General features: G+C 46.1%; 1 protein-coding gene across 2 annotated transcripts in view; it reads left to right on the top strand.

The window, feature by feature from the left end:
- LOC106590864 (zinc finger protein DPF3) overlaps window positions 1–17,063 on the top strand; it is a 50,926-nt gene that overhangs the window by 29,889 nt on the left and 3,974 nt on the right. For both annotated transcript variants that reach the window (XM_045695551.1, XM_045695552.1), the window contains 2 exons: window positions 2,406–2,558; window positions 8,196–8,324. In XM_045695551.1, the coding sequence (XP_045551507.1) occupies window positions 2,406–2,558; window positions 8,196–8,324 (282 nt within the window). The remainder of the gene's footprint in view (window positions 1–2,405; window positions 2,559–8,195; window positions 8,325–17,063) is intronic.

Below are 17,063 nucleotides of genomic sequence, written 5' to 3' on the forward strand. Positions count from 1 at the left end.
AGCAATCTATCGCTATTATGCTTACTAATTGCCTAAGCATATGATTCTTGATTCCTAGACCAAAGCAAGCTTGCATGGCACTAACATAACTTTACGGTATCTGCTGGTTTGTTATCAAGTTGCTGGGGAAGAATGATCTTTAAGCATCAGCTGAGCTAACGCATGTTTCTGTAGCGTTGTAACGATGCTGTCACAGACAACCTAACCTGTTGTGACTAGGGTTTCTGGGTATTACAGACAACCTAACCTGCTGTGACTAGGGTTTCTGGGTATTACAGACAACCTAACCTGCTGTGACTAGGGTTTCTGGGTATTACAGACAACCTAACCTGCTGTGACTAGGGTTTCTGGGTATTACAGACAACCTAACCTGCTGTGACAAGGGTTTCTGGGTATTACAGACAACCTAACCTGCTGTGACTATGGTTTCTGGGTATTACAGACAACTTAACCTGCTGTCACTGTGGTTTCTGGGTATTACAGACAACCTAACCTGCTGTCACTGTGATGTTACCAGACAACCTAACCCACTGTCACTGTGGATTCTGGGAATTGCAGACAACCTAACCCACTGTCGCTATGGTTTCTGGGTATTACAGACAACCTAACCCACGGTTACTGTGGTTTCTGGGTACTACAGACAACCTAACCCACTGTCACTGTGGTTTCTGGGTATTACAGACAACCTAACCGGCTGTCGCTATGGTTTCTGGGTATTACAGACAACCTAACCTGCTGTCACTGTGATGTTACCAGACAACCTAACCCGCTGTCGCTATGGTTTCTGGGTATTACAGACAACCTAACCTGCTGTCACTGTGGTTTCTGGGTATTACAGACAACCTAACCCACTGTCACTATGGTTTCTGGGTATTACAGACAACCTAACCTGCTGTCACTATGGTTTCTGGGTATTACAGACAACCTAACCTGCTGTGACTAGGGTTTCTGGGTATTACAGACAACCTAACCTGCTGTGACAAGGGTTTCTGGGTATTACAGACAACCTAACCTGCTGTGACTATGGTTTCTGGGTATTACAGACAACTTAACCTGCTGTCACTGTGGTTTCTGGGTATTACAGACAACCTAACCTGCTGTCACTGTGATGTTACCAGACAACCTAACCCACTGTCACTGTGGATTCTGGGAATTGCAGACAACCTAACCCACTGTCGCTATGGTTTCTGGGTATTACAGACAACCTAACCCACGGTTACTGTGGTTTCTGGGTATTACAGACAACCTAACCCACTGTCACTGTGGTTTCTGGGTATTACAGACAACCTAACCGGCTGTCGCTATGGTTTCTGGGTATTACAGACAACCTAACCTGCTGTCACTGTGATGTTACCAGACAACCTAACCCGCTGTTGCTATGGTTTCTGGGTATTACAGACAACCTAACCTGCTGTCACTGTGGTTTCTGGGTATTACAGACAACCTAACCCACTGTCACTATGGTTTCTGGGTATTACAGACAACCTAACCTGCTGTCACTATGGTTTCTGGGTATTACAGACAACCTAACCTGCTGTCACTATGGTTTCTGGGTATTACAGACAACCTAACCCACTGTCACTATGGTTTCTGGGTATTACAGACAACCTAACCCACTGTCGCTATGGTTTCTGGGTATTACAGACAACCTAACCTGCTGTCACTGTGGTTTCTGGGTATTATAGACAACCTAACCCGCTGTCTATATGGTTTCTGGGTATTACAGACAACCTAACCCACTGTCACTGTGGTTTCTGGGTATTACAGACAACCTAACCTGCTGTCACTGCGATGTTACCAGACAACCTAACCCGCTGTCACTATGGTTTCTGGGTATTACAGACAACCTAACCCACTGTCGCTATGGTTTCTGGGTATTACAGACAACCTAACCAGTGTTAGAAAACAACATTCTCAACAGTGTTCTCAGAGTGGTCACCATTTCCCCACATAGTTTTGATTTATTTTACAGTGTCTTTCTCGAGTATTACAGTGCTATGTCTTTCCAGGAAGTCCTTTCATAAAGACGTTGTTAGTTTAAGGGATCATAGGCTACTATCCTAGTAGGAATGTGCTGGTAAATGAGTTCCCTTGTATTGTTGTTAGTTATTCCCTTGCATTGTTGTTAGTTAGACATTTAGAAGTGTCAATCCTCTTAAGAAAACACCCTCCCCAAAAAGATATTGAGTACTTTGTAAATGTAAAATGTACTTTGTTAACGGTTGGTCCTTTTGTCTTGAAAGCTGGGTTGTCTTCAGTAGTGCACACAGTAGCAAAACGTTTTTGAAACGGTAAATAAAAAAAGGAGTATTTCAGTTAGAACCATAGCGTTTCCCTCCGTTTCAAAACAATTTTCTCTCGTGTTCTCTGGTTCTAATGGATTCTAATGCTTCTGTGTTCTACAGTCTGTGGCAAACGCTACAAGAACCGCCCAGGCCTGAGTTACCACTACGCACACACACACCTGGCAGAGGAGGAAGGGGAGGAGGAGAGGGAGGAAGAGATGCCACCGACCCCACCACCACACAGACCAGACCCAGACCCAGACAACCACAAACGTAAGAGACGACCGTCGGACCAGGGTTTCATCTACATGCTTAGTAGTAGTAGGGTTATAACTTAATGATGGAATGACACCCTATTATCTCTGACATAGCATACCACTGTTGAATGGAGTGTATTATCTCTGACATACCACTGTTGAATGGAGTGTATTATCTCTGACATACCACTGTTGAACGGAGTGTATTATCTCTGACATACCACTGTTGAATGGAGTGTATTATCTCTGACATACCACTGTTGAATGGAGTGTATTATCTCTGACATACCACTGTTGAACGGAGGGTATTATCTCTGACATACCACTGTTGAATGGAGTGTATTATCTCTGACATACCACTGTTGAACGGAGTGTATTATCTCTGACATACCACTGTTGAACAGAGTGTATTATCTCTGACATACCACTGTTGAATGGAGTGTATTATCTCTGACATACCACTGTTGAACGGAGTGTATTATCTCTGACATACCACTTGAATTGAGTGTACTAGATACGGAATTTATTCAATTTTTATTTAACCTTCATTTAACTAGGCAAGTCAGTTAAGAACAAATTGTTATTTACAATGACGGCCTACCAAAATGCAAAAGGCTTCCTGCAGGGACGGGGCCTAAAAATAAAAAATAGATGAAATAATAATATAGGACAAAACACACATCATGACAAGAGAGACAACACAACACTACATAAAGACAGACCTAAGACAACAACACAGCATGGCAGCAACACAACATGGCAGCAGCACAAAACCGGGTACAAACATTGTTGGGCTCAGAGAACAGCACAAAGGGCAAGATGGCAGAGACAACAATACATCAGGAATAGGATATCAAATCAAATGTATTTATATAGCCCTTCTTACATCAGCTTATATCTCAAAGTGCTGTACCGAAACCCAGCCTAAAACCCCAAACAGCAAGCAATGCAGGTGTAGAAGCACGGGGGCTAGGAAAAACTCCCTAGAAAGGCCAAAACCTAGGAAGAAACCTAGAAAGGAACCAGGCTATGAGGGGTGGCCAGTCCTCTTCTGGCTGTGCCGGGTGGAGATTATAACAGAACATGGCCAAGATGTTCAAATGTTCATAAATGACCAGCATGGTCTAATAATAATAATAATAACAGTAGTTGTCGAGGGTGCAACAAGTCAGCACCTCAGGAGTAAATGTCAGTTGGCTTTTCATAGCCGATCATTGAGAGTATCTCTACCGCTCCTGCTGTCTCTAGAGAGTTGAAAACAGCAGGTCTAGGACAGGTAGCACGTCCGGTGAACAGGTCAGGGTTCCATAGCCGCAGGCAGAACAGTTGAAACTGGAGCAGCAGCACGGCCAGGTGGACTGGGGACAGCAAGGAGTCATCATGCCAGGTAGTCCTGAGGCATGGTCCTAGTGCTCAGGTCCTCCGAGAAAGAGAAAGAGAGAATTAGAGAGAGCATACTTAAATTCACACAGGACACCGGATAAGACAGGAGAAATACTCCAGATATAACAGACTGACCCTAGCCCCCCGACACATAAACTACTGCAGCATAAATACTGGAGGCTGAGACAAGAGGGGTCAGGAGACACTGTGGCCCCATCCGATGATACCCCCGGACAGGGCCAAACAGGCAGGATATAACCCCACCCACTTTACCAAAGCACAGCCCCCACACCACTAGAGGGATAACTTCAACCACCAACTTACCATCCTGAGACAACGCCGAGTATAGCCCACAAAGATCTCCGCCACGGCACAACCCAAGGGGGGGGCGCCAACCCAGACAGGAAGACCACGTCAGTGACTCAACCCACTCAAGTGACGCACCCCTCCTAGGGACGGCATGGAAGAGCACCAGTAAGCCAGTGACTCAGCCCCTGTAATAGGGTTAGAGGCAGAGAATCCCAGTTGGAATGCTGCCTCGAATACTCATCTGTCTTCTTGTCCGTCTGTCCTAATGTTACATATAGATGCTCTACATCTCATAAAGGCCTATACAGATAGATACATGTCCAGTTACTCCTCATACTGTGTACAGTGGCCTTCAGAAAGTATTCATACCCCTTGACTTATTCCACAAAGCTGGCATCAAGGCATAGGGTGGCTACTTTTGAAGAATCTAAAATATAATTTGATTTGTTTTACACTTTTTTGGTTACTACATGATTCCATATGTGTTATTTCATAGTTTTGATGTCTTCACTATTATTCTACAATGTAGAAAATAGTAAAAATAAAGAAAAACCCTTGAATGAGTAGGTGTGTCCAAACATTTGACTAGTACTGGGTATATACAGTGGGGAGAACAAGTATTTGATACACTGCCGATTTTGCAGGTTTTCCTACTTACAAAGCATGTAGGGGTCAGTAATTTGCATCATAGGTACACTTCAACTGTGAGAGACGCCATCTAAAACAAAAATCCAGAAAATCACATTGTATGATTTTTAAGTAATTCATTTGCATTTTATTGCATGACATAAGTATTTGATCACCTACCAACCAGTAAGAATTCCGGCTCTCACAGACCTGTTAGTTTTTCTTTAAGAAGCCCTCCTGTTCTCCACTCATTACCTGTATTAACTGCACTTGTTTGAACTCGTTACCTGTATAAAAGACACCTGTCCACACACTCAATCAAACAGACTCCAACCTCTCCACAATGGCCAAGACCAGAGAGCTGTGTAAGGACATCAGGGATAAAATTGTAGACCTGCACAAGGCTGGGATGGGCTACAGGACAATAGGCAAGCAGCTTGGTGAGAAGGCAACAACTGTTGGCGCAATTATTAGAAAATGGAAGAAGTTCAAGATGACGGTCAATCACCCTCGGTCTGGGGCTCCATGCAATATCTCACCTCGTGGGGCATCAATGATCATGAGGAAGGTGAGGGATCAGCCCAGAACTACACGCAGGACCTGGTCAATGACCTGAAGAGAGCTGGGACCACAGTCTCAAAGAAAACCATTAGTAACACACTACGCCGTCATGGATTAAAATCCTGCAGCACACGCAAGGTCCCCCTGCTCAAGCCAGCGCATGTCCAGGCCCGTCTGAAGTTTGCCAATGACCATCTGGATGATCCAGAGGAGGAATGGGAGAAGGTCATGTGGTCTGATGAGACAAAAATAGAGCTTTTTGGCCTAAACTCCACTCGCCGTGTTTGGAGGAAGAAGAAGGATGAGTACAACCTCAAGAACACCATCCCAACCGTGAAGCATGGAGGTGGAAACATCATTCTTTGGGGATGCTTTTCTGCTAAGGGAACAGGACGACTGCACCGTATTGAGGGGAGGATGAATGGGGCCATGTATCGCGAGATCTTGGCCAACAACCTCCTTCCCTCAGTAAGAGCATTGAAGATGGGTCGTGGCTGGGTCTTCCAGCATGACAACGACCCGAAACACACAGCCAGGGCAACTAAGGAGTGGCTCCGTAAGAAGCATCTCAAGGTCCTGGAGTGGCCTAGCCAGTCTCCAGACCTGAACCCAATAGAAAATCTTTGGAGGGAGCTGAAAGTCCGTATTGCCCAGCGACAGCCCCGAAACCTGAAGGATCTGGAGGAGGTCTGTATGGAGGAGTGGGCCAAAATCCCTGCTGCAGTGTGTGCAAACCTGGTCAAGAACTACAGGAAACGTATGATCTCTGTAATTGCAAACAAAGGTTTCTGTACCAAATATTAAGTTCTGCTTTTCTGATGTATCAAATACTTATGTCATGCAATAAAATGCAAATTAATTACTTACAAATCATACAATGTGATTTCCTGGATTTTTGTTTTAGATTCCATCTCTCACAGTTGAAGTGTACCTATGATAAAAATGACAGACCTCTACATGCTTTGTAAGTAGGAAAACCTGCAAAATCGGCAGTGTATCAAATACTTTTTCTCCCCACTGTATATACACACACACTATATACAGTGAGGGAAAAAAGTATTTGATCCCCTGCTGATTTTGTACATTTGCCCACTGACAAAGAAATTATCAGTCTATAGTTTTAATGGTAGGTTTATTTGAACAGTGAGAGACAGAATAACAACAAAAAATCCAGAAAAACTCATGTCAAAAATGTTATAAATTGATTTACATTTTAATGAGGGAAATAAGTATTTGACCCCTCTGCAAAACATGACTTAGTACTTGGTGGCAAAACCCTTGTTGGCAATCACAGAGGTCAGACGTTTCTTGTAGTTGGCCACCAGGTTTGCACACATCTCAGGAGGGGTTTTGTCCCACTCCTCTTTGCAGATCTTCTCCAAGTCATTAAGGTTTCGAGGCTGACGTTTGGCAACTCGAACCTTCAGCTCCCTCCACAGATTTTCTATGGGATTAAGGTCTGGAGACTAGCTAGGCCACTGCAGGACCTTAATGTGCTTCTTCTTGAGCCACTCCTTTGTTGCCTTGGCCGTGTGTTTTGGGTCATTGTCATGCTGGAATACCCATCCACGACCCATTTTCAATGCCCTGGCTGAGGGAAGGAGGTTCTCACCCAAGATTTGACAGTACATGTCCCCGTCCATCGTCCCTTTGATGCGGTGAAGTTGTCCTGTCCCCTTAGCAGAAAAACACCCCCAAAGCATGTTTCCACCTCCATGTTTGACGGTGGGGATGGTGTTCTTGGGGTCATAGGCAGCATTCCTCCTCCTCCAAACATGGCGAGTTGAGTTGATGCCAAAGAGCTCCATTTTGGTCTCATCTGAGCACAACACTTTCACCCAGTTGTTCTCTGAATCATTCAGATGTTCATTGGCAAACTTCAGACGGGCATGTATATGTGCATTCTTGAGCAGGGGGACCTTGCAGGCGCTGCAGGATTTCAGTCCTTCACGGCGTAGTGTGTTACCAATTGTTTTCTTGGTGACTATGGTCCCAGCTGCCTTGAGATCATTGACAAGATCCTCCCGTGTAGTTCTGGGCTGATTCCTCACCGTTCTCATGATCATTGCAACTCCACGAGGTCAGTGCTTGCATGGAGCCCCAGGCCGAGGGAGATTGACAGTACTTTTGTGTTTCTTCCATTTGCGAATAATCACACCAACTGTTGTCACCTCACCAAGCTGCTTGGCGATGGTCTTGTAGCCCATTCCAGCCTTGTGTAGGTCTACAATCTTGTCCCTGACATCCTTGGAGAGCTCTTTGGTCTTGGCTATGGTGGAGAGTTTGGAATCTGATTGATTGATTGCTTCTGTGGACAGGTGTCTTTTATACAGGTAACAAACTGAGATTAGGAGCACTCCCTTTAAGAGTGTGCACCTAATCTCAGCTCGTTACCGGTATAAAAGACACCTGGGAGCCAGAAATCTTTCTGATTTAGAGGGGGTCAAATACTTATTTCCCTCATTAAAATGCAAATCAATTTATAACATTTTTGACATGTGTTTTTCTGGATTTTTTGTTGTTGTTATTCTGTCTCTCACTGTTCAAATAAACCTACCATTAAAATTATAGACGGATAATTTCTTTGTCAGTGGGCAAACGTACAAAATCAGCAGGGGATCAAATACTTTTTTCCCTCACTGTATGCTCTTAATGTTTTCTACACTCTCTGTGTGTGTGTATATATACGGCTCAGAGGGCTGCAGACGGTTCCATTGTTCCTAATGATGAGATGGATACTGTATAGTAATCTATAATTTGTGTTTCTATACAGCTCAGAGGGCTGCAGACGGCTCCATAATCCCTAACGACTACTGTGACTTCTGTCTGGGAGACTCTGACTCTAACAGGAAGACTGGCCAGGCTGAGGAGCTGGTGTCCTGCTCTGACTGCGGACGCTCCGGTGAGTAGACTGCTCTACAGACTGCACTACAGACTTCTCTACAGACTGCACTACAGACTGCTCTACAGACTGCACAACAGACTTCTCTACAGACTGCACTACAGACTGCACTATAGACTGCTCTACAGACTGCACTACAGACTGCTCTACAGACTGCTCTACAGACTGCTCTACAGACTGCTCTACAGACTGCTCTACAGACTGCACTACAGACTGCTCTACAGACTGCTCTACAGACTGCACTACAGACTGCTCTACAGACTGCTCTACAGACTGCACTACAGACTGCACTAGACTGCTCTACAGACTGCGCTACAGACTGCTCTACAGACTGCACTACAGATTGCTCTACAGACTGCACTATAGACTGCTCTACAGACAGCGCTACAGACTGCACTACAGACTGCACTATAGACTGCTCTACAGACTGCGCTACAGACTGCTCTACAGACTGCTCTACAGACTGCTCTATAGACTGCACTACAGACTGCACTACAGACTGCACTACAGACTGCTCTACAGACTGCTCTACAGACTGCTCTATAGACTGCTCTACAGACTGCGCTACAGACTGCTCTACAGACTGCACTATAGACTGCTCTACAGACTGCACTATAGACTGCTCTACAGACTGCACTACAGACTGCTCTACAGACTGCACTATAGACTGCTCTACAGACTGCTCTACAGACTGCTCTACAGACTGCACTATAGACTGCACTACAGACTGCTCTATAGACTGCTCTACCGACTGCTCTACAGACTGCACTACAGACTGCTCTACAGACTGCTCTACAGACTCCACTACAGACTGCTCTACAGACTGCACTATAGACTGCACTATAGACTGCACTACAGACTGCTCTACAGACTGCACTATAGACTGCACTACAGACTGCTCTATAGACTGCTCTACCGACTGCTCTACAGACTGCACTACAGACTGCTCTACAGACTGCTCTACAGACTCCACTACAGACTGCACTACAGACTGCTCTACAGACTGCACTATAGACTGCTCTACAGACTTCTCTACAGACTGCACTATAGACTGCACTACAGACTGCTCTACAGACTGCACTATAGACTGCTCTACAGACTTCTCTACAGACTGCACTATAGACTGCACTACAGACTGCACTACAGACTGCACTACAGACTGCTCTACCGACTGCTCTACAGACTGCTCTACAGACTGCTCTACAGACTGCACTACAGACTGCACTACAGAATGCACTATAGACTGCTTAACAGACTGCACTATAGACTGCACTACAGACTGCACTATAGACTGCGCTACCGACTGCTCTACCGACTGCTCTACAGACTGCTCTACAGACTGCACTACAGACTGAACTATAGACTGCTCTACAGACTGCTCTACAGACTGCACTATAGACTGCTCTACCGACTGCTCTACCGACTGCTCTACAGACTGCACTACAGACTGCTCTACCGACTGCTCTACAGACTGCGCTATAGACTGAACTATAGACTGCACTATAGACTGCACTGCTGCGTGTCTCTGGTTCAGCAGAGCTGTACGTACTGTAGCAAGGCCAAGCTGCGTTCTTCATGACTAGAGACTGCTCTACAGACTGCACTATAGACTGCTCTACAGACTGCACTATAGACTGCTCTACAGACTGCACTACAGACTGCTCTACAGACTGCTCTACAGACTGCACTATAGACTGCTCTACAGACTGCTCTACAGACTGCTCTACAGACTGCACTACAGACTGCACTACAGACTGCTCTATAGACTGCTCTACCGACTGCTCTACCGACTGCTCTACAGACTGCTCTACAGACTGCTCTACAGACTGCTCTACAGACTGCACTATAGACTGCACTACAGACTGCTCTACAGACTGCACTACAGACTGCACTATAGACTGCACTACAGACTGCTCTATGGACTGCTCTACCGACTGCTCTACAGACTGCACTACAGACTGCTCTACAGACTCCACTACAGACTGCACTATAGACTGCACTATAGACTGCACTACAGACTGCTCTACAGACTGCACTATAGACTGCTCTACAGACTTCTCTACAGACTGCACTATAGACTGCACTACAGACTGCTCTACAGACTGCACTACAGACTGCACTACAGACTGCTCTAAGACTGCTCTACCGACTGCTCTACCGACTGCTCTACAGACTGCACTACAGACTGCACTACAGACTGCACTACAGACTGCACTATAGACTGCTTAACAGACTGCACTATAGACTGCACTATAGACTACACTACAGACTGCACTATAGACTGCGCTACCGACTGCTCTACCGACTGCTCTACAGACTGCTCTACAGACTGCACTACAGACTGAACTATAGACTGCTCTACAGACTGCACTATAGACTGCACTATATACTGCTCTACCGACTGCTCTACCGACTGCTCTACAGACTGCACTACAGACTGCTCTACCGACTGCTCTACAGACTGCGCTATAGACTGAACTATAGACTGCACTATAGACTGCACTATAGACTGCACTGCTGCGTGTCTCTGGTTCAGCAGAGCTGTACGTACTGTAGCAAGGCCAAGCTGCGTTCTTCATGACTAGAGACTGCTCTACAGACTGCACTATAGACTGCTCTACAGACTGCACTACAGACTGCTCTACAGACTGCTCTACAGACTGCTCTACAGACTGCTCTACAGACTGCTCTACAGACTGCTCTACAGACTGCTCTACAGACTGCTCTACAGACTGCTCTACAGACTGCACTACAGACTGCTCTACCGACTGCTCTACAGACTGCTCTACAGACTGCTCTACAGACTGCTCTACAGACTCCACTACAGACTGCTCTACAGACTTCACTATAGACTGCACTATAGACTGCTCTACAGACTGCACTATAGACTTCTCTACAGACTGCACTATAGACTGCACTACAGACTGCTCTACAGACTGCACTACAGACTGCTCTACCGACTGCTCTACCGACTGCTCTACAGACTGCACTACAGACTGCACTACAGACTGCACTATAGACTGCTTAACAGACTGCACTATAGACTGCACTATAGACTACACTACAGACTGCACTATAGACTGCGCTACAGACTGCTCTACCGACTGCTCTACAGACTGCTCTACAGACTGCACTACAGACTGAACTATAGACTGCTCTACAGACTGCACTATAGACTGCACTATAGACTGCTCTACAGACTGCTCTACCGACTGCTCCACAGACTGCACTACAGACTGCTCTACCGACTGCTCTACAGACTGCACTATAGACTGAACTATAGACTGCACTATAGACTGCACTATAGACTGCACTATAGACTGCACTGCTGCGTGTCTCTGGTTCAGCAGAGCTGTACGTACTGTAGCAAGGCCAAGCTGCGTTCTTCATGACTAGAGATGACCCACACTTTAAAACTGTAAATATATTCTTCTAATATTACACATTGTAATATAGCCAAGGATGACTTCAGTCTAGTAATGTTAGAGATAGTCATGTTTAACCTGTATTACTTTGATTCCAATAAACCAATTTGAAATGAAATCACTAAACAGTAGTCGACCAGTGTTGTATCCCACCATATCTTCTCTGTCCAGTCGTGAACAGTAAGGACACCGAGACTGGTCAGACTGGTCACACATTTCCACACATTTCATCTTTGATTTGATTTGCTTCTTTTTGTGTCTTTTATGCAACTCTCTGCTGGCCCCAGGCTATGTTGGTTCTCTCTCTGCTGGCCCCAGGCTATGTTGGTTCTCTCTCTGCTGGCCCCAGGCTATGTTGGTTCTCTCTCTGCCCCCCTCCCCCCCGGGATGGGTGACGTGTTGGCCGGAAGGATGGGTGATGTATTTGTGTTGGCCGGAAGGATGGGTGATGTGTTGGCTGGAAGGATGGGTGATGTGTTGGCCGGAAGGATGGGTGATGTGTTTGTGTTGGCTGGAAGGATGGGTGATGTATGTGTGTTGGCTGGAAGGATGGGTGATGTATTGGCCGGAAGGATGGATGATGTGTTGGCTGGAAGGATGGGTGATGTGTTGGCCAGAAGGATGGGTGATGTGTTTGTGTTGGCTGGAAGGATGGGTGATGTGTTTGTGTTGGCTGGAAGGATGGGTGATGTGTTTGTGTTGGCTGGAAGGATGGGTGATGTGTTTGTGTTGGCTGGAAGGATGGGTGATGTGTTTGTGTTGGCTGGAAGGATGGATGATGTATGTGTGTTGGCTGGAAGGATGGGTGATGTGTTGGCCAGAAGGATGGGTGATGTGTTGGCCGGAAGCGTGGGTGATGTGTTGGCCGGAAGGATGGCTGATATGTTGGCCAGAAGGATGGGTGATGTGTTGGCTGGACGGATGGGTGATGTGTTGGCTGGAAGGATGGGTGATGTGTTGGCCGGAAGGATGGGTGATGTGTTGGCCGGAAGGATGGGTGACGTGTTGGCCAGAAGGATGGGTGATGTATTTGTATTGGCCGGAAGGATGGGTGATGTGTTGGCCGGAAGGATGGGTGATGTATTGGCCAGAAGGATGGGGGATGTATTTGTATTGGCCGGAAGGATGGGTGACGTGTTGGCCGGAAGGATGGGTGATGTGTTGGCCGGAAGGATGGGTGATGTGTTGGCCGGAAGGATGGGTGATGTATTGGCCGGAAGGATGGGTGATGTATTGGCCGGAAGGATGGGTGATGTATTGGCCGGAAGGATGGGTGATGTATTGGCCGGAAGGATGGGTGATGTGTTGGCCGGAAGGATGGGTGATGTGTTTCCCGGAAGGATGGGTGATGTGTTGCCCGGAAGGATGGGTGATGTGTTGCCCGGAAGGATGGGTGATGTGTTGGCCGGAAGGATGGGTGATGTGTTGGCCGGAAGGATGGGTGATGTGTTGGCCGGAAGGATGGGTGATGTGTTGGCCGGAAGGATGGGTGATGTGTTGGCCGGAAGGATGGGTGATGTGTTGCCCGGAAGGATGGGTGATGTGTTGGCCGGAAGGATGGGTGATGTGTTGGCCAGAAGGATGGGTGATGTGTTTGAGTTGGCCGGAAGGGTGGGTGGGTTGGTGAGTGGCCTTTCCCTCTACAGTCTGGTTCTTCTCAAGGTTTCTTCCTACCAAGGCAGTTTGATTGATTCAATAGTGGTGGTTGTCATTGTTTTTGTCGATGAGCCTTCTTTTAGCTAGCTCTCTCTGCATTAGCTGTGTTGTGTTCTTTAGTAAATGGTTATCGATAGGATCCACTCAGCTGCCTTCCTCCATGAGCTTGTGAACATAATCATCAACACAACTCTAATGCTTGATGGAAGACTGGAATCCAGGACTGTAATAGGCCTTCTTTCACTTACATACCCCTTTTTCCATGTTCTTATGATGCTTTTTGGGCATTTTGTTTTTATTTTGGGGGGTAAAGGGGTGGAGGTATTTAATTCACAATCAGAAAGGCCTCTACCTTTTTCATCAATTCAGAGTGATTTCTCATTTCAAACTCATAGCTCACACAAAGTTCATGTCAGGGACTTTTTCCAGCTGATTGTTGCTTTGCTCACCTTGCTGATGTATATTCACGCTAGCTGGCCAGGGCCGTGGGGGAGCGAAGACCGATGGGAACAGGAAGACAGGAAAGAAGACGAGCGTTTTCGAAGAGTTGTTCTGTGACGTGTCTGAAAGTGAGTCAACTTTTTATGGCTTTGAGGACTGCGAGCTGGAGGACATTTTTTTTCCGATGATGAAGGCAATCGGAGCTGAGACAGAACTCTTTTCTTGAAAAGCAAAATTCTTTGCAGGAAAAACTGCAGCTTCTTTTTATGTTTTTGGGGCTTTTTGTAGATCCCACTTTGAATAAGTTAGGGAATGTTCTTTTCCTACAAAACAAAGTCTTGAGAGCAAGGATGGACATCAAGGCATCTGTTGCTGTTTGAGAGAGCTTTTTCTTGCAGCTTTTCTTGTTTTTCCTCTGAAGGAGAAAAGCCAGTGCTGTTCTGTAAAACATGGATTTAATCATTTAGTAAAGCCTGAATAGTTCCAGAATTGACTGGAATGAAACCCAAATATAAACTGGTCCTTTACCTCTTGAGCATGCTACTGTTACCTCTGCACTGTTAGGGTGTGGAGGAGGGGTGTGCCTGGACCCTGAGTCGCTCCATTGGTCAGAGAGGACAGTTAGCCGAGAGGGAAGAGCCAATCGGCATCTTCTTGTCTCTCTCTCTCTCTCTCTGTAGAGACCATTTGAAACCGGCTGGTGTAAGAACACATGGAAGAAGATGATTGGATAAATCTGGCTGTCATTGTTCCACCACTGAAGGATGGAAGATATTACCGATCCAAATACCTAGACAATCACACATTCACTCTGGCTCTTGGGTCCAAGATGGGGCTAGAACATGCTTCTAGCAACTTACCTTTAATTGATCAATTACACATCAAACTGTCAACGGCACAGTCATTTCCCTTTCAATTCAATCCCCTTACGTTAATGCATCATCTTGTTCTATTCCTTCTTCTTTTTCCATACAGGCTACAATTATCTCCATGACATAGCCACGACGGAGACTGACTGTCATGACGTAGCCAGGACAGAGACTCACTGTCATGACGTAGCCAGGACAGAGACTGACTGTCATGACGTAGCCAGGACAGAGACTGACTGTCATGACGTAGCCAGGACAGAGACTGACTGTCATGACGTAGCCAGGACAGAGACTGACTGTCATGACATAGCCAGGACAGAGACTGACTGTCATGACCTAGCCAGGACAGAGACTGACTGTCATGACCTAGCCAGGACAGAGACTGACTGTCATGACGTAGCCAGGACAGAGACTGACTGTCATGACGTAGCCAGGACAGAGACTCACTGTCAGGACGTAGCCAGGACAGAGACTGACTGTCATGACGTAGCCAGGACAGAGACTCACTGTCATGACGTAGCCAGGACAGAGACTGACTGTCATGACGTAGCCAGGACAGAGACTCACTGTCATGACGTAGCCAGGACAGAGACTGACTGTCATGACGTAGCCAGGACAGAGACTCACTGTCATGACGTAGCCAGGACAGAGACTGACTGTCATGACGTAGCCAGGACAGAGACTCACTGTCATGACGTAGCCAGGACAGAGACTGACTGTCATGACGTAGCCAGGACAGAGACTCACTGTCATGACCTAGCCAGGACAGAGACTGACTGTCATGACGTAGCCAGGACAGAGACTGACTGTCATGACGTAGCCAGGACAGAGACTGACTGTCATGACCTAGCCAGGACAGAGACTGACTGTCATGATGTAGCCCATAATTCTGCAAAAATATCCTATTTGTACAACGCAAAACCCAAAATAATGCATGCAGAGAAAATAGTTTTTAAATTCTACAACCACCTAAAAGGAAGCGATGCCCACAATTTCCACCACAAAGCCCTCACCTACAGAGATATGAACCTGGAGAAGAGTCCCCTGAACCAGCTGGTTCTAGGGCTCTGTTCACAAACACGAACAGACCCAACAGAGCCCCAGGACAGCAACACAATTAGACCCAACCAAATTAGGAGAAAACTAAAAGATAACTATTTGAAAACACTGGATAGAATCAACCTAAAAAAACATAGCAAACTAGAATGCTATTTGGCCCTAAACAGAGAGTACAAAGTGGCAGAATACCTGACCACTGTGACTGACCCAAACTTAAGGAAAGCTTTGACTATGTACAGACTCAGTGATCATAGCCTTGCTACTGAGAAAGGCCGCTGCAAACCTGGCTGTCAAGAGAAGACAGGCTATGTGCACACTGCCCACAAAATGAGGTGGAAACTGAGCTGTACTTCCTAACCTCCTGCCAAATGTATGACCATATTAGAGACACATATTTCCCTCAGATTACACAGATCCACAAAGAATTTGAAAACAAATCAAAAATTAATAAACTCCCATATCTATTAGGCGAAATGCTGTTACCTGTTACCATTAAAACAGGGCAACCAGTGAAGAACAAACAACATTGTAACTACCACCAATATGTATCTGTTTGTCTTCACCTACTATTCCTACTACAACTATTTACACATTGTTAAAAACACTGTACATACCAGATTTAGTTTCTTTTCACTTTTGTTTGTTTATTTCACTTACTTTGGCAATGTAAACACGTTTCCCAATAAAGCCCGTATGAGAGAGAGAGTTGGTTGAGTGCCCAGTCCAATGATTGTCTCTGCCAGGACTGTTTGGTTTCAAGGAGATGAGTGCTTACGGCTCATTTACGGCTCATTGATATCCCATTGACACTGATGAGAACTCACTTGGGGTTTTATGAATGGGTAGCATGTGTTATTCTGACATCTCCGTTATAGTAAAGTAGTAGGCCAGTCATAAGTCAGAAACATTTTTGTGTATTTTTGTATTTCTTTTACTGTAATGTGATTCATAGACTTGTGAATGACTGAGGAGACAGACAGACAGACAGACAGATACCTATTTCTGCTGTGTTCATTTAACATATAGTAGAACTTATTGACCTTTATCGCAGTTTATAAAACAAATCAGAGCTGTTGTGTTTTTCTGCATTGAGTTGTAATGTAAATGAGGCATCTGTCTCTTTCTCCCTCCTTCCCTCCCTCCCCCCTTCCCTCCCTCCCTCCCTCCCTCCCTCCCTCCCTCCCTCCCCTCCCTCCCTCCCTCCCTCCCTCCCTCCCTCGCTCCCTCCTTCCCACCTTCCCTCCCTCCCTCCCTCCCTCCCTCCCTCCCTCCCTCTCTCCCTCCCTCCC

Source organism: Salmo salar, chromosome ssa15, assembly GCF_905237065.1.
Source record: "Salmo salar chromosome ssa15, Ssal_v3.1, whole genome shotgun sequence".
In the NCBI taxonomy this organism is placed as follows: Eukaryota; Metazoa; Chordata; class Actinopteri; order Salmoniformes; family Salmonidae; genus Salmo; species Salmo salar.